Raw genomic sequence first — 19437 nt, 5'->3', positions numbered from 1 at the left:
GTTTCAAGAATGGGTAGGCAAACTTTTAACCCTAAGGCGATTTAGAACTCAGTTTAAAAATATTTGAGAATCAAAATTATGGTATGAATGATTTTATGCTAACAAAGCAGTACTTATTTTAAAATATACTTGTTTCTTAAGCCATTACAGTAACATGTCAGTCTTTTGATTCCACTTTAAATTTTATAATCATGTTATTAATTTATCCTTATTATTGTCAAATAGAAATCTTAACCAATTTTATATACATTGTATGAATATTTATGGAAACATAAGACTTAGCATATTTATTTGTTCGATTTAGCCAGATTACTTTAAGTACTAGGAATCTTTTGTGAGATAAATGAAATGCCTAAGTACAATATCTCAGGGTATTTAACTAAGTTTGTAAATGCAACCAAATATAATTTCAAACTCTTAAAAATAATCTTTGGCTGGATGTTAGACATTATTAATGTAATGCTAATTGCTTGACTTTTCTCCTACAAAGTATTAGACTTTGGTTTTTTTTTTTTCTTTAAAAAAACTGTAGTTAATTTACAATGTTATGTTAGTTTCAAGTGTACAGCAAAGTGATTCAGTTATACATATATATATACACAGATGTTCTTTTTCAGATTCTTCTCCTTTAGAGGTTGTTACAAGATACTGAGTATAGTTCCCTGCGCTATATAGTAGGTCTTTGTTGTTTTCCTGTTTTATGCACAGCAGTGTGTGTACGGGAGAAGGAAATGGCAACCCACTCCAGTATTCTTGCCTAGAGAATCCCATGGACAGGGGGAGCCTGGTGGGCTGCTGTCCATAGGGTCGCACAGAGTCGGACACGACTGAAGCAACTTAGCAGCAGTAGCGGCAGCAGCAGTGTGTGTATATTGATGTCAAACTCCTAATTTATCTCTCTCCTCTATCCCCCATTCCCTCTCTTTGGTAAACATGTTTGTTTCATATGTGTGTCAGTCTGTTTCTGTAAATAAGTTCATTTGTGTCATTTCTTTAGATTCCACATATAAGTGATACCATGTGACATTTGTCTTTCTGTATCTCAACTTAATGTGATAATCTCTAGGTCCATCCAGGTTGCCGCAAATGACATTATTTCATTCTTTTTATGGCTGAGTAATAGTCCATTGTATATATGCATCACATCTGCTTTATCCATTCATCTGTTGATGGACATTTAGGTTGCTTCCATGTCTTGACTGTTATAAATAGCGCTGCTGTGAACACTGGGTTGCATGTATCTTTTTGAATTAGAATTTTCTCTGGGTATATGTCTAGGAGTGGAATTGCAGGATCATATGGTAGTTCTGTTTCTAGTTTTTTTAAGGGAACACCTACAGTTCTGCATAGTGGCTGTACCAGTTTAACATTCCCACTAGTGTAGAAGGGTTCCTTTTTCTCCATATTCTCTCCAGCATTAATTGTTTATAATTTTTTTATAATGGCCATTCTGATTGGTATGAGGTGATACCTCATTGCAGTTTTGATCTGCATTTCTCTAATAATTAGTATGTGGTCATCTGTATGTCAGAGAAGGCAATGGCAACCCACTCCAGCACTCTTGCCTGGAAAATCCCATGGACGGAGGAGCCTGGTGGGCTGCAGTCCATGGGATCGCAGAGAGTCGGACACGACTGAAGTGACTTGGCAGCAGCAGCAGCAGGAGCATCTGTATGTCATCTTTGAAGAAATGTCTATTAGGTCTTTTGTCCGTTTTTTGATTACATTGTTTGTGTTTTGGATATTAAGCTGTTTGAGCTGTTTGTATATTTTAGAAATTAATCCCTTGTCAGTTGCATCAGTTTCAAATATTTTCTTCCATTCTGAGGATTATCTTTTCATTTTCTTTATGATTTCCTTTGTTGTGCAAAAGCTTTTAAGTTTATAATAGGGCCCATTTGTTTATTTTTGTTTTTATTTTATTACTCTGGGAGACAGATCCAAAAAAATATTGCTGCAATATATGTCAAAGAATGTTCTGCCTGTTTTCTTCTAGGAGTTTTGTAGTATCCAGTCTTACATTTAGGTCTTTATATTCATTTTGAGTTTATTTTTGTGCGTGATGTTAAAGAATGTTCTAATTTCATTCTTTTACATGTAGCTGTCCAGTTTTCCAAGCACCACTTTATTGGAGAGTCTGTTCTCCATTGTTTATTCTTGCCTCCTTTCTTGTAAATTAATTGGCCATAAATGCGTGAGCTTATTTCTGGGCTTTCTATTCTGTTCTGTTGATCTATATGTCTGTTTTTGTGCCAGTAACATACTTTTTTGATTACTATAAGACTGTAGTATAGTCTGAAGTCTGGGAGTGTGATTCTTTCAGCTTCGTTCTGCTATCAGGATTGCTTTGGCTATTTGAGGTCTTTTGTGTTTCCATACAAATAAAATTTTTTTGTTCTAGTTTTGTGGAAAATGCTGTTGGTAATTTGATAGGGATTACTTTGAGTCTGTAGATTGCCTTGGGTAGTATGGTCCTTTTAACAATACTGATTCTTCCAGTCCAAGAACACAGTGTTTTATGTGTTATCTTTCCATCTGTTTTATGTTGCCTTCAATTTCTTTCATCAGCATCTTATAGTTTTAATGGACTTTGTTCTTGTAGGCAACTATTTGTGGATTAGTTTGAGCCTTTAAGGCTTGGCTTTAAGCTTCATTGGAATAGATTTATAATAGGCATTACACTATTGTGTAATGAAATAAAAACAAAAATAAACAAATGGCTTCCCTGGTGGCTTAGATGGTAAAGCGTCTGCCTGCAGTGCGGGAGACCTAGGTTTGATCTCTGGGTTGGGAAGATCCCCTGGAGAAGGAAGTGGCAGCCCACTCCAGTACTCTTGCCTGGAAAATCCCATGGATGGAGGAGCCTGGTAGGCTACAGTCCATGGAGTCGCAAAGAGTTAGACACGACTGAGTGACTTCACTTTTTAGTGCTACTAGAAGGCAATGGCACCCCACTCCAGTACTCTTGCCTGGAAAATCCCATGGATAGAGGAGCCTGGTAGACTGCAGTCCATGGGGTCGCTAAGAGTCAGACACGACTGAGCGACTTCACTTTCACTTTTCACTTTCATGCATTGGAGAAGGAAATGGCAACCCACTCCAGTATTCTTGCCTGGAGAATCCCAGGGATAGGGGAGCCTAGTGGGCTGCCGTCTATGGGGTTGCACAGAGTCAAACACGACTGAAGCGACTTAGCAGCAGCAGCAGCAGTGCTACTGCTAAGAAGTGACCTTCTCTGGTCTCCACTAAATGTTTTCAGGGTTCAAATAGGCTCTCTTCTCTAGGGGTTAGATCTCAAATGACTTCTATCCCTTTGTAAACTCTGGGAATTTTTCAGCTTACAGCTCTCCCGTTATTCTTAGTCTAGCCTTGTGGAGTTCACCCTATGCGTGCATGGCTTGGTGTTCAGTTTGCAAGCTCTTTCTCCAGTAGCTTCCTCTTCTCCAGTATTCTGTCCTGTGAATTCCTGCTGCCTTTGACCCACTCTGCTAGAATTCTGTCTTTCTGAGTTGTGGTCTGAAATGTGCCTTTAGTTAGAAAGTGGCTCAGCAGTACAGAATCCACCTGCAATGCAGAAAATGTAGGTTCAATCTCTGGGTCAGGAAGATCCCTTGGAGAAGGAAATGGCAACCCACTCTGATATTCTTGCCTGGGAAATCCCGTGGACAGAGGAGCCTGGCAGGCGATGGTCCATGGGGTTGCAAAAGAGTCAGACATGACTGAGCGACAGTCCGCTACTTCACAGTACAGTACTTCAGGCTATTGTAGGGCTTATCTCATTTCTTTCCCCTGTCTCAGGGATCACAGAACTGTAATAATAGTCATCAGTGTCCTGAAAGCAGCTTATTATCTATCTATATGTATGTAAATCTTACAGTGATTTCTGGAAACACATTTTAGATTTTGCTCAGAGATAGCATACGTCACATCTACGAAGCAAGACAAGCCAAGCCAAAGTCAGTAAGCTTTGCTGAACTCTATAGGAAAGCATAACAAGAATGAGAAGAGGATAATTGTGATCAAGTAAGACAGTCTACCATGAGAGGTATTAAAAAAATCATGGTAGTCTGTTACCTAAGTATGTCACAAATAAAAGTATGTTAATGGCAATGATGATTATGATGATAGTAAGTGTTCAGTAAATGTTAGCTATGTGCCATATGTAATTTAGCTATGTGCTAAATTACATGTGTTAATTCTCTTAAGACTCATAATAACCTCATGAAATAGTTATTATAAATTTTACCATATTATAGATAAGGAAATAGAAGTGTATAGAAGTTAAATTTCTTGTCCAAGTTAAATTGTAACATACAGATATGAAATGAGGAAGTCTGGCCAAACTGTGGTTAATATAGTATACTATATTATTTCTTGACATAATGAAGGTTCTGAGGAATTTCACAGTGAAGAAATCTGTTTATCTTTATTAGACTTAGTATTTCATTTTTATTTTGGAGCTTGTAACACTATTCATGATGGAGAGGATATCTGTTATCAATTGATTGGCCAGTGTTCTATGGAATGCATAAATTGTTGATGGATAAAAACAATATCCTATTGGTCTGTATAGTTTGGAGATTAGAGTGCTAACTTTGGTGTCAAACAGATGTCCTTTTCTCCCAATTTTTGCTATTTCTTGGGGCTTCCCAGGTGGCTCATTGGTTAAGAATCCGCCTGCCAGTACAGGAGATGTAAGAGACGAGGGTTCAATCCCTGGGTCAGGAAGATCCCTTGGAGAAGGGAATGGTAACCCACTCCAGTATTCTTGCCTGGGAAATTCCATGGACTGAGGAGCCTGGTGGGCTACAGTCCATGGAGTTGAAAACAGTTGGACATGACTAAGCAACTGAACACACACACACATGTACTCTTAAACTCCTGAGCCTCAGTTTCTTTATAAGGTAGGAATGAGTTTCTACCTCATACGTTGAAGGACAAATTAAGTGAGATAATGAACACAAAGCTTTTAGCACAGTACTTGGTAAATGGTAGGAGCCAAGTAAGTCTTTAACTGTTGTTTTTCTCCTTGTTGTTGTTCACTTCTAGGTCACATAACTATTTCAATAAATGTTGAATTAATATATTAGTTTTCAGTTACATTATGTAACATTTTAACCTTATCTGTAGTTTTTAATTTGCTTGAAATTTATATAAAGTATATATATAGCATGAGTATGTTTGATAATATGTCTTCTGGTAAACTTTTAATATTCAGATGTGCTACATGGTTAGAAGAGAGATTGAAATGTTGTCTTTTTTAATTTTAGAGACATACTACTACATTCCTCCGTTAGTTGGTGTTGTTTTCTTGGCTCTAACTCCTATCTGGATTATAATAGCTGCCAAACATCCAGCCACAAGGACAGTTCTCCACTCAGGCTGGGAGCCTGTCATAACTGCTATGGTTATAAGTAGGTTAGTATTAAAGTGTGTGTGTTTGTGGGTTATTATATATGCATGTATCTGTGTTGCCTATTTTTATTTCTCAGATCTGTCATCTTATGTAGCCAACTCTTTATTATCCCAGGTGATTGAGATATAAGTGACAAGGATTATTGAAATCAGTAGATGCATAGAACCTCATGTGCTACCAGTTTCAAACCTTTCCCCAGCCAAATCCTAACGAGACTGATGATTAAAATCTAGTGGTGTCTTTGTCTTTGTGTGAGTTTTAACCTGACAAGAACATTGCTTATTTTAAGTTGCTCAGGTAAATATCAGAAAACCTTAGAAATGTACATACTGTTGGATTATTCCACTTCTAGACTCTGACAGGACTTAAAGATATACTTACGGATATATGCAAATCATTGAATTGTAAGAATATTTATCACAGTGGAATTTTTAATAACAAAAGAGAAGGAGAATAATTGTGAATAATGATTTCACTGTTCTAATAAAGTGAAACCTAAATATTTCACCAAAAGTTGGAATGCTATCACCAGATTGGCAGGAGAGGGCAAGGAAGGGAATTATGAAGGGACTTCAATGGGGAGGGAACAGAAAGAGAGACTAAATGCTGATCCCGCTGTTGGACGTCATTAGGTAAATGTCTGAAATTAAAAATCAAGGAATAGCAGTATAAACATACTGTTTAGAAATAGAGGAGTAAATGTCAGAAGAAACAGTTAAAGAAGTTAAAAAGAATTGCTAGTGGAGAGCAGGATGTGGGGTTAGGGCTAGGGACTATTTTATATGCTTTGTGGTACTTTCACCTTTTAAATGATGCATACATGTTTGTTTGATAAAAATACAATTTAATAAAAGTGAAGCACTCTTGCCTGGAAAATCCCATGGACGGAGGAGCCTGGTGGGCTGCAGTCCATGGAGTCGCGAAGAGTCGGACACGACTGAGCAACTTCACTTTCACTTTTCACTTTCATGCATTGGAGAAGGAGATGGCAACCTACTCCAGTGTTCTTGCCTGGAGAATCCCAGGGACAGGGGAGCCTGGCGGGCTGCTGTCTGTGGGGTCACACAGAGTCGGACATGACTGAAGTGACCTAGCAGTAGCAGCAGAAGTACTTTTACAATTTGAGTTTTTATTTTTAAAAAATATACATGTTTAAAAATGTTTCAAAGTCTGTATATCAACATGGTAGCAGTATAACTCTGAATGATGTAACTATGGTTGATTTTTATTTTATTCATTTTGTTTGTATTTTCTATCTTTTCTATAAGTTTTATTGCCTAGGTAATATAACTATTTAAAAATGTATTTTAGCAAGTGTTCCTGTTTTCTGCACAGCATTATCTATGTGTTTTGGCAGGGAGATTTATTCTTTGACGCGTAACTACTTTATTCTAGAAAATATGTATTTTTAAAATTAGGGCTTAAAATAGTAAAATATTTCTAAGGATAACTGTTTTTAGACTTTATAGTATACCGTTTTATGGGAACTCATAGAAGAATAAGCATATTAAGCCTTTCAATTATTCAAGAACTAAAATAATAAAGATTTAATAATAAATTTTAAAAAATAATTTCCTCGTATTAACTATCCGTTAGTGGGAAGTACATTGGATATGATACTTTGACCATCAACCCTATTCCATGACAACATATAGTTCATTTTCTGTAATGTGGATTTAAACAACAGGATCCCATGAAATATTGGGACCGACACTGTTTTATATAATACTAGGTAGACCAACAGACTGAAGTTAACCAATTGATAATGGTCTTGGAAACAACAAAAAACATCTCCAGGCTCCATTGAGATATTGATAGTATGTGTCTTGCCACTATATAAAAAGAAAAAAGTATGTTACTTTTCTGGACCTCTGTTCTCCAGGTCAGCTCCTCCTCTGGCTACAACTCATTATTTTAACTTAGCAATGATAAGACACTGTCATATACTATATCTAATGTGAACAGAATAAAAGTCATCCCTTAGTGGCTTGCTTACTTCAAATGTTAAAAAATACTCTTAAAAAATTTTTTTAACTATAAAGATAATAAAATGCACATGATTTTTAAAAAACGAATAAGCAAAGAAGGATATAAAGTAACCGTGAGTCTCCTATCAGTCTCAGCCCTAGGGATAAACATTATAGTAATTTCTTATATGTCCTTCCAGACATTTTAGTGCATTGAAAGTACGTTTTTTTTTTCTTTTTACAAATAGCATATGTAAATATACAGACGAGAAGGAGAGCCCTGAAATGTGGGGCTACAGCTTATGCCATATTTTATTATCAACATTTTACTTTTGACATTGATTTTTATTGTTAATATCTTTTCTTTTTATTCAATTTTTTAAATAGCTAAATATTTATTTTTAAAAGTAAGAGTGTTTATATATAAAAAACAATTTCAAATTAGTCCATTTCCTTTCCTCTTCCTTACATGATTTTATATCTTTCAGCATTGGGGGCCTTATTCTGGACACAACTGTATCTGATCCAAACTTGGTTGGGATTGTTGTTTACACACCAGTTATTAATGGTAAGAGTTACTGTTTCATAACAATGTGGTATCTCTCGGTATTCTTAGGTGTGAACAGGAATCTTTGAATTCAGAGGTCTCTCTTTCATTTTATTTCTATCCATTTAGTAAATAAATAAATGTTCTATTTTGTTTTCAGTACCAGGTTGTTGCTTGTGGTAGAAATTACATTCCATGTTCTCAGTATACAGAACATATTTTTGAAAAAAAACTCTTACTTCATCTCTAGATATTAAGAGTCAAACATACTTGATTTTTAAAGTTAGTGTGCAGAATGAAAAAAAAAAGTGTTAGTCACTCACTTGTGTTTGACTCTTTATGACCCCATGGACTGTAGCCCCTCTGTCTATGGAATTCTCTAGCCAAAGATACTGGAGCCGGTAGCCACTCCCTTCTCCAGGGGATCTCCTGACCCAGGGATTGAACCTGGGTCTCCTGCACTGGAGGCAGAGTCTTTACCATCTGAGCCACATAGAATACTTCAGTCGTCTGTTATTATTTACTTTGGGCATATCTTATATGCTATCTTACATCATTTTGTTGCTGCCCTCATCAGTTTTTGTGGCTAAATTAGATTTAGCTAGATTTAAGCATTGCTGAAGTCAACTCAGCCCATTACAATCTATCATTCCTCTGCTGATCCTTTCCAGGTCTGCTTTATGTTTTTTCTTATTATAAAATGGGAATTATAATAGTTAAATTCACAGGGATTTTTTTATGAATCCCACTTTAAAAAAGATAATTTTAATCCAGTCCCACTGGCTTTAGGGCTGGCTGTCATTAAACTGGATTTCATGATAACCTAAGCCAATATAATTTAAAATAATTCTACCTGGAGGAAACGATATCAAAGGATATACGCATTTAATATAAATCACTTTTTATATATTTATGGATAAGAAAATATGTTCTACAGAGGCAAATTCTCTAAAATCTAATTTCATATCTAAAGTTTTTTTTTTTAAATTATTTATTTTCCTGCATCCAGTCTTAGTTGTGGCATATGAGATCTCCATTGCCACACACCAGTTCTTTAGTTGTGGTATGTGGGTTCTGAGTTGCTGTGAATCATATGGAATCTTAGTTCCCCAACCAGGGATGGAACCCATGTCCCCTGAATTGTAAGATGGATTCTTAACTGCTCAGCCACTAGAGAAGTCCCCATATCTAAAATTTTTACTTAACATTTTAATTTTTCAGTAAATGAATAAATTTACCCTAGAGATGCTCCTTCCAGTTTTCCTGATACCAACATTCTCCCTGCCCGTAAAATCACAGAACCATTTGATTCTACCTGGCTCTTCATCCTCTTTGAATAGATAATGACCAAACCTTGTCTATTTGTACATTAACATAATTTATCTGTTCATTTATTTATATAACAAGTATGTCTTACCACTAGTCCAGTAATATTTCAGTCGAGCCATCAGTCAAGTAATACAAGCCTTCTTGACTCACTCCCTATTCAATACAAATTGAATGTCTCTAGAAGACTGGTCTACCTTAAGCATTGTTCTTATTACATTTGTTTTAAGATAATGGGATTTAACAGTGATTTTCTCCTGCCTGTCCAATCAAATTAGAATTTTTCTCCCTAGCTATCAAGACTCTCCCTATATGCATACAACTATATCCTTCATCATGATTTGATTCTTATATTGTGACCATACAGAGATGTAATTTTCACTGCCTGGAATAGCTACTACTTTCTTTCCCCCTGTTCAAATCCTTTTCAATGACTATTATTTAATGAGTTTACTAGGATAAATATTATCCAACAATGACTGTTAGAACTATGTTGCCCAGCTAGAACCGTGCTGCCGAGCATTTTAATGAGAAATTTAGCTTAAATTACAACCCCTTTAGCAGTAAGGTTTTAGTTTCTCTGTGATTTCACTTCCATAAGAAAGTTTGCTGAAGTGCTATCTTTGGAAATCTGTGTATGGTTTGGCATGGTGGTAAATCTTTCTTTTATCTCAGTAAGTAAACCTCTTAGTTGGGTATCACTGTAAACTCTTTCTAGTGTTAAATGCCGTTCATTAAAACATTGTTAGAGAAGAGTCATTCCATGTTCCTCAGAAAAAGTGGAACTTCTGAGAATTGAATTTCATTTAAAATGTGCTAAGGCATGTACTATTTAAAAGATCCCTGTTTTGTCATACTCTTTATCATATCATCATCATCATCATTTGCTATTTAGTAAGCCCCTACTATGTGGCAAATGACTTTTAGGTCTTCTATGCATACTATTTAATCCTCAAATAAAGATAAGGACTTATATCTAGGGTATCTTTTAAATTTTATTAACATCTCTTAGAACCAGTAACGTTTTCTAAAATATATTTCCTGTAACAATAGTTCTCGATATGTTAATAAGTATAATTTGAAAAGTGAGTTCTGTGGTCAGCTAAGTTTGGGAAACATTAGGTTAAAAAGATTTCCTTTCCACAGAATTTCATAAAGCTTTTTCCATGCTAATAAATGATGTGATCCTCCCCTTCTGATACGTATGTTGGCTAGGAGGTTAATCTAGGGCTTATTATATCTTTATCACAGTCTCTTTCAAACAGCAATATACCACTTTACATAAAGGATAAGAACCTTATCTCTTATCCTTTATATATAAGAACCTTATGTCTAATCCTTTTGCAATTTCACTCTTTCTTATGAGCTCTTTTTGTCATGTATTTTTCTTTGTTATAAACCCTGTAACATTTTTGCTTTCCACAGTTATATTTTTAAAAGATTAAAACTGAGGGTTTGGTATCTTTTTATATTTCCCTATATATTTAACATTTTCAGCACTCTTCTTTCCTTTCTGTAGATTCAGATTTCCATCTAGCTTTGTTTTCCACCTGCCAGAAGTTCCTTGAAAGTTTGCTGTAGGGCAGCTGTGCAGAGAAGACGGAGGCTTTAGGCCGGTACCTCCCAGCTTCCTTCTCCTTCCTCTTCCTTTACCCCTCTTCTGACCGCTAAGAGTGTCTACTCTTAACCTTTTCTACTTGTATCCCCGAAGAAGAGTGGACTCTTTCATCTAAGACTGCCCAATTCACCTTTACTAATTCACAATTCCATTACACCCCCACTGGTATTTTTTTGGTGTTTAATAACTATCTTGTACACCTGTGGCTGATTCATGTCAATGTATGGCAAAAACCACCACAATATTAAAAAGTAATTAGCCTCCAATTATAATAAATAAATTAATTAAAATTTTATTTTAAAATATGAAATAGCTATCCAACAAATTAGATCAGTGTCTGCTATGCACAGCTAGCAGTAATACAAATGCCCTCTGTTATCATGATGCCTGTAGCTTGATTGAGATAGTGGCTATTTATGTTACAGAATGTAAAGAGCAAACAGTAACTGTTCTGAGCTCTTGGTACCTTACCTGTTGGATGTTACATGACAGGAGAACAACGCATGTGAAGTGTAGTGCTGTGGCTGCTGTGAAAACCATTTACCCGAGTTAAAATGAACTGTTTTACTTAGGGCTTTTACAATAGAGTAATTAAAAGACTTCTATTTAATATTAATTTTTGAATTAAAAATATGCAACTAAAAACACTATTTATTGAAAAATCTATATCCGTCTTTATTGATCTGCAGTACCTCTTTTGTATATGACAGATTTCATGTGTGTGGATGTGTACGGTGGGGGCGAGTGTGTGTGGTTATCAGTTTAAAGAAGTCCCCCTCAATTCCTGGTTTGCTAAGCGTTTTTAATAATAAATAATAAAATGCTGAACTTTATCAACTTTTCTGTTTATTCATATAATCTTATTTTTCCTTCATTTATTTGTTAATGTGCTATATGTATTATTTTCAATTATTAAGTCAGTGTTATATTCCTATGATAAATCTGATGTTTCGGTGATGTATTTTACACATTTAACATTTTGCTGGATTTGGTTTGCCAGCAGACTGATATCTTTTTACATTTATTTTGATTCACAAGATTGGCTTATAATTTTCCTTTTTTATATGGTCTTTGTTGGATTTTGAACGCAGAGTCGTGCTAGTCTCATTATGTGCGTTTTTAAAAATGTTTCATTGGAGTAGAGTTGATTTACAGTGTTGTGTTCGTTTCAGGTGTACACAAAGTGAATCGGTTATACATATATCCACTCTTTTTTTTTTTTTTAAGATGCTAGAGTCTTTTCCCAAATAGGCCGTTATAGAGTACTGAGCAGAATTCCCTGTGCTATACAGCAGTTTCTTATTAGTTATTTTATATACAGTAGTACTCTTCTTTTCTAATGTAAGATTTAATGCTGTGAATTGATAAGTACTACTCTAGGTACCTCCCACAAATCTCAATATGTTGTGTTTTCATTTTCATTAAATCCAGAATATTTTAAAATTTCCTGTGTGATTTTTTTTTCTTTGATTTGTGGGTTATTTGGAAGGGTATTGTTTACTTTCCAGCATTTTGGGGAATTCTCAGATATCTATCTTTTCCATTGTGGCCAGAAAACATACTTTATATGTTGCGATTATTTCAAATTTATTGAAACTTGTTTTATGGCTCACAGTGTGGTCCATCTGTGTGAATGTTCCCATGTGTATACTTGTAAAATTATGTATTCTGCTGTTGTTGGATGGTGTGTCCTATAAATGTCCTTTAGATCAAGTTGATTGATAATATTGTTAAAAAACTTCTTCACCGTTTTGATTTTTTATCAGTGTGGTCTATCAGTTGATTAGAAAAGAGTGGTGAAGTCTCCAAGTATAAACACAAACTTGCTCATGTCATCATCTCTATGAGAGAGGGATTGTTTTCTCTGTTTTACAGGAAGGCAGCTGAGGCATTGAGAAGCTAAGTAGCTCGGAGGTGGTAGAGGGTGGTTGACTGGGCACTTCACTATTGGAAGATTGGGGTGGGGTTGGTTGGCCATGTTATGGGGAGCCCTCCAAGTTTGAACATCGAACCTTCGCTCTGGGATGTTAGACTCCTGCCTGCCCCTTGGAGCAAAATGAAGGTCTGAAGGAATCCCACTGTTAATTATGCAGACTTCCAGTTCATCCTTATTTTCCATCAGTACCACATAGTATCTGGTGTCCTTGAGGCCTGAGTCTCTCTTGTTCAGTTTCTACGGAAAACATTCCTTTATTCTCCCTCTTGAGCAGAACAGTTGTAAGAATGATGAGGGATTGCAGACATTTGCTTACTCCGTTCATTCACAGGCTTTTATTTTTTTTAGTGAAAACTTTTATATTTAGAATCAGCCAGCTGGACTCAGTTTAGATGACCCCAGTTTTGTTGCTGTTGTTGTTGTTCAGTCGCTCAGTCATGTCCCACTCTCTGCGACCCTATGGACTACAGCCTGCCAGGCTCCTCTGTCCGTAGGGATTCAGGCAAGAATATTGGGGTGGGTTGCCATTTCCTTCTCCAGGGGATCTTCCCAACTCAGGTCCCCTGCATCGCAGGCGGATTCTTTACCATCTGAGCCGCCAGGGAAGCCCTCATATGAGAGAGGGAGTCAGAAATGGATGCAGTTTCTTTCTCTTTCTTAAAAACTCACTTCTTTATGTATTTAATTCTTGGCTATGCTGGGTGTTCATTGCTGGGTGCGGGCTTTCTCTAGTTGTGGTGAGCAGAAGCTGCTCTCTAACTGCAGCGTGCAGGCTTCCAGTTGTAGTGGCTTCTCTTGCAGAGCATGGGCTCCAGGGCACGAGGGCTCAGTAGCTGTGACTCTCAAGCCTTAGTTGCTCTGTGGCAAGTAGGATCTTCTCAGACCAGGAAGGGAAGCTGTGCTCCCTGCATTGGCAGGCAGGTTCTTAACCACTGGACCACCAGGGAAGTCCTGGATGGGATTCCTTGCTCTGTGCCACCAGGGTTGGCTCCCTCAAGTGTTCCATCCTGCCTGAGTCTGTCTCACAAGCACTCATGGCATGCTTGCAGAAATAGTTGACAGTGGGTGTAGACGCCCCTTGTGTCCAGGGTTCACAGGTATTCTTAATGGTTATTTTAGCTCATGCTCAGAATTCAACAATTTGAAATTTTCAATTGTTTTCTTCATACTTTTTTTTATGGCTACTATCTCCTTCTCATAATCTGTCAAAGTAGGAAGAGTTTGGGTGTCCTAATTCACCCTGGGGTTACTTACCACCCTTTGGAATTAATTTTGCTTCTTGGCATTAACTCCTCTTCCTCAGAATACATGAGAGGATAACCTAGGTTAAAAGATCACTTTCTTGAGTATTTTTTTCAGTGTCTTATACCAATTTCTTTAGTAATCTTGTCAAGGAATGTTTAACAGGAGGATTCCTACATGCCGTTTCCCATAAATCCTCCGTTCCTTATCAAGTGGAACAGCAAGCTGTTCCCAGGACTGAGGTCATTGTGTGAGACAGGCTTGGGTCTCCTTCAGTAAACATTCTCCTTATGACAAAACTGCTTAGTCTCGATCCCCTCCTTGAGATATGGATTGTCTCCTGACCTTGTGATCATTATTAATCCCTTGCTCCCTTGGTAATGGTTGCTGTGCGTTTGGTTTTCTGATCTTTATCATTCTCGAAAGAAATTTCTTGTACAACAGCCTGTATATACTCACAGAAAGATCATTAAAGCACCTTTGCTCCATCAGAGCTTAGGTCCCCATGTCTTTTTTGTTTCTCTCTCTTTCTGTCTCTCTCCGGCTAATTCTCTCGAGCGTAGAATCCCATCATGCTCACTCTCCTGCCTGGGCTTCCAAGACCCCCTCAAGAAGGCGCTCTGTGCCTTCATCCCCTCGAGAGGGCCCCCTGTGCCTTTGTGAGTGATGCAAGCCCTGTGTCAAGGGCTTTATTGGTTCTCTGCATAAACCAGGGAATATCAACCTCTTTCTCTCTTTCACTTTCTTATTGTCAACTCCAGACCACCAGGTCCCAGTCTATTAAAGGACCCCAACAAAATCTGAGAAGACATGTATTAAGCCTTATCTATTTGAATAAATTTATTAAGATGATAAATGTGAAACATATTGTTACCTAGTTTTCCATCTTGATTGCGATAGTAATTTTTAAAAATTACTTACTCTGCTTTCAGACCAAACAGTGAGTTAGATTTGAAAAAACAATGAATGAGTCTTTCATAGCAGGAATTTTATGCCTTTGGAATATCTACATCAACATCAAATAAAGCAACCTTTCAGAAGAACTCTTTGTTCTGTATTATTGGCCCAGGAGGTGACGTAGAGACATAAATTCAATTGAATTTGTGCACATTATTGAAAATACGAAGCTAACTATCTTATTTGTTTCTTCCTCTGTTTCAGGTATTGGTGGTAATTTGGTGGCCATTCAGGCCAGTAGGATTTCTACCTACCTTCATTTACACAGCATTCCAGGAGAATTGCCTGATGAACCCAAAGGTTGTTACTACCCTTTTAGAACTTTTTTTGGTCCAGGTAGGTGCTTGTGGAGTTTTGCATATTTTATTCCTGGAACTCTTCCTCTCTGTGAGTACAGGCAGGCAACATTTGTTGAATTTTGATTATGAATGTTGCCCAATTTTCTGTTTCTGAGAGCCAGATAGATTTTAAATAGAGTAAATTTTGTTCACTAAATCTTAGTGAACAGCAACAACAAGACTGCAGATCAATTCTGCAGTTGTTAAAGAACTTTGTATAGTTTTTCTTTTTTACCTTTCTCTTGGATATCTTGTTTGTAAGTTAGGAAAGAAGAACCTTGTGCATATAAGAAAATGTTGTTAGGTGATTTAGGGAAGCATACTCTTTCACGGGCTTCCCTAGAGCCACTCTTCATGGCTCAGCTGGTAAAGAATCCACCTGCAGTGCAGGAGACCTGGGTTCAACCCTGGGTTGGGAAGATGCCCTGGAGAAGGGCATGGCAACCCACTCCAGTACTGTTGCCTGGACAATCCCCGTGGACAGAGATGCCTGGCGGGCTACAGTCCTTGGGGTTGCAAAAAGTCGGACACAACTGAGCAGCTAACCACATAGCACACACTCTTTCATACATTAATCTTTTTGACCTTTCTAAATGTAGACATTTGATCTCCAACAAGCAGAGTGAGAGGTGATAACCTCAGTTACAAGGACATTGTTATGTCCCAAACATATGATATCCAAAAAACTAAACCACAATTTTATTTATTTTTGACTGCACTATGTGGCGGGCATGCAGAACTTATGCAACCAGGGATCAAACCTATGCTCCCTGCCGTGGAAACTCAGAGTCTTAACCACTGGACCACCAGGGAAACCTCTAAAGCACAATTTTAAACCTCACAATTCTTGAAAACTTTTTTTCTGATAAAAATTAATGTATTATAATAAGTATAACTTTTGAATGAGGTTCAGAAATACCCAGTCTTTTAATAGCAGTGAAAGACTTCTAAAGGGAAAATAAAATTAAAATATTTAATGACCAAAAAACCTCTATTAGAAGATGATTAGGTATCATTTAGTTATTAAAATGATCAATAATAAGGAATTAAATGATATAGGAAAAAGTACTTTCCAGTACTTTAAGAACTTCATATTTTTTCTTTTGTCTTCCCTCCATTTTTATAATGTTATAGTTTGATCAGTGTTCTTCACAGCAAACTTTCATCAATCACCTTTCATTTAATTAATATATAACATACAGGGAAAATTTCTAAAAATTAAGCAAATTATAAATAATTAAAATTTATTTTTAGCAATTGAATTTTATGTGATTCTGTGTACTCAAATTTTAATAACTATGATCTATTATTCACCAATACATGATTTTGTTTTAACAACTTTTATATTTTATATTACAGGAGTAAATAATAAGTCTGCTCAAGTTCTACTGCTTTTAGTGATACCTGGACATTTAATTTTCCTCTACACTATTCATTTGATGAAAAGTGGTCACACTTCTTTAACTGTGATCTTTGTAGTAGTATACTTATTTGCTGCTGTGTTACAGGTAAGAGAGAAAACCTCTTGTAATTTCTTTTATGTTCAGACTAATGTTAAAGTATAACTAAGTCTAAAAGCACAAGAAATATTTTAACATTTTAAAAATCAGCTGAATGCTTTCATATTGATCTTCTTAAAACCAATAACTTTTTTTAAAAACCAATAACTTTTAATACAATTTGATCAATAGACCTGTTGGATTCCTATTTTCTGGATTCTGTGTCCTCTCTCTCTCCTCTTTTTTTTTTTTTTTTAAATTCTCTTCTTTAGTATGAATGTGTCTTGGCAGATAAATTCCTGAGGAAGAATGCTGCATAGGAGAAAAATTTTTGAGTCTTTGCATGTTGTAAAATGCTTTGAATAGGTTGACTGGATATAACATTCTGTTTCTTTTAAAATTTTGAAAGCAAGGAGAAAGCTTCCTTGCTTTTTAACTTCTCCTGTTACTATTGAAAAGAAGAGCAGATGCCATTCTCACTGCTGATCTCATGGTACAAACCTACGTTTATCTTTCTAGAAGTTTCTAGAAAGAAAATCTTTTCCTTTTCCCTATTGTTTTTAAATTTCTTCTGGTACTTATCTATGAGTTTTAAAGTAATATACCTAAGTTTCTAGTTCATGTTTAATTCCCTTTAAACTTTTGCTAACAAAAGTTGAGGATTTGGGGGCTGGTATAATGCTGTATCTTTCCCATATGGTTATATCACAGTTTGGGGTTAAATTAGTAGTCAATGTTTCTGTCATTGGGTCTGTCTAAACATTGTTTGGGCTTCCTTGGTGGCTCAGATGGTGAAGAATCTGCCTGCAGTGCAGAAGACGTGGGAGATTCCCGAGCTGGGAAGATCCCCTGGAGAAAGGCATGGCAACCCTATAGTGTTCTCCAGTGTTCCTGCCTGGAGAATCCCCATGGATAGAGGAGCCTGGCTAGCTACAGTCCATGGGGTTGCAAAGAGTCGGACATGGCCAAGCGACTAACACACACAAGTGTTGTTTGCTACAGAGCCAGATAATGTACTATATTTCCTTTTTGTGTATTTTATTTTTCTTAGGGTTAATAATCACTTCTTTTTTCATTTGCCTCATTTTCTAGAAAACCATCCTTAATTTTTTCCAACTGTTCCATCTTTATTTTGGCTTTTTATCCATGGCTTCTTGCTAAGATCTGTAAGATTTAGTACCTCCTACTTTGAGAAATCCTAACTTAAGAGATGCATTCAAACAATTCTTTGAAAAGGTACCATATGAATTTGGCCCTCAGGGGATTTGTAGGAGTGGGACTTGAGGATGAGGATGTGCAATTATTAATATTCCAGTCGGAAGAAACTGCATTGACAGCAATAATGTTAACCAACTTAACTGACATCTACTATGTTACCTATATCACCACTGTTGTTCTAAGTGCATGTAGAGATTCATTTTATTCTCACAAGTACTCTATGAGATTTGTTTTTCTGATATAAATCAGTGATTTTAAAAGTGAAGTACATGCAAAACAATGCATTGTTTACATAAAGAAAAGATTAAAACTTCTGTTTATGTATGTCTACCTCATTTGTTTAAAATATTTCTTCTGTTTTTATGATTGATTTACAATAAGCGTATTATCACAGTGTTAAGTAAAGTATACTTATTTATACTGAAGGACTGCATAAGCTAAAACTTTTGGAGATTACTGAGTAAAAGTATAGAAATGATAGAGCACAGAACTTAAGCCAGAAAATGAAAGTAATTCATACAGCGGATCTAACTAAAAGAAGAGAAGATGAGAAAAGGTTAAAAGGGTGAATTAGGACCAATGTAAAAAGGCCTTAAATACTCAACAAGGGAGACAAGAATCTACTCATAAAGTAACAAAACCCTTGTGACCTTATTGATGTTTTAACTTTTCTATAATGATTTATAGTGCTCGAGATTTTATTAGATGTCGCCTATCAAATCATTCATTCATTTATTCCTTCAGTTCAGTTCAGTTCAGTCTCTCAGTCATGTCCAACTGTTTGTGACCCCATGAATTGCAGCACACCAGGCCTCCCTGTCCATCACCAACTCCCGGAGTTATTCCTTCAGTAAGCCTGAATTCTATTCATGATACTAGATGCAGGTATGGGCTTTAAATCCCAGGATGCATAAATTCAGGCCCTATACTCAAAGACTCACATCCTGAAGAGAAGACTGCTGAACAAATAGCTGTATTATAATGTCACGTAATAGAAATAAATGCTAGAAATAGCTATGCATAATTTGCTGTCAGAGGTTGGGAAAAAAGCAACTAATCCTATCTGGGGAGTAATATTTTTCTACTGTTCAGTAGGGACAGAAGTTATTTCAAATGCGTTTTTACTACTGGCTATCTTTATTGCTGTATATGCTATGGTCATTTATTATAATTTATTTTCTCCATGTATGTAAGTATTACGAAAAAGATGCTTTCCTCAATCTGATGGGAAATATTTAAGAGACCATTCTTTGGTCTATTAAACACACCATTTTTAGAGTAAGTTCCTATTTGTAACTTTACGTCTTTACCTCATGGATGGATTTGACATTTATCTTTATGGTTCTTTGCCAGGATAGTGTCATGTACCATTT

General features: G+C 36.3%; 1 protein-coding gene across 11 annotated transcripts in view; it reads left to right on the top strand.

The window, feature by feature from the left end:
* Positions 1-19437, top strand: part of SLC41A2 (solute carrier family 41 member 2) — a 144274-nt gene that overhangs the window by 99563 nt on the left and 25274 nt on the right. For 7 of the 11 annotated variants that reach the window (XM_060413154.1, XM_060413153.1, XM_027967680.3 and 4 more), the window contains 4 exons: positions 5271-5418; positions 7872-7951; positions 15214-15345; positions 16707-16855. In XM_060413154.1, the coding sequence (XP_060269137.1) occupies positions 5271-5418; positions 7872-7951; positions 15214-15345; positions 16707-16855 (509 nt within the window). The remainder of the gene's footprint in view (positions 1-5270; positions 5419-7871; positions 7952-15213; positions 15346-16706; positions 16856-19437) is intronic. The other 4 variants (XM_060413157.1, XM_042247164.2, XM_060413155.1 and 1 more) reach the window with 1 other exon arrangement.

The sequence above is a fragment of the Ovis aries genome, chromosome 3, assembly GCF_016772045.2.
Source record: "Ovis aries strain OAR_USU_Benz2616 breed Rambouillet chromosome 3, ARS-UI_Ramb_v3.0, whole genome shotgun sequence".
Classification (NCBI taxonomy): Eukaryota; Metazoa; Chordata; class Mammalia; order Artiodactyla; family Bovidae; genus Ovis; species Ovis aries.
This window is presented reverse-complemented; position numbering and strand designations above follow the sequence as displayed.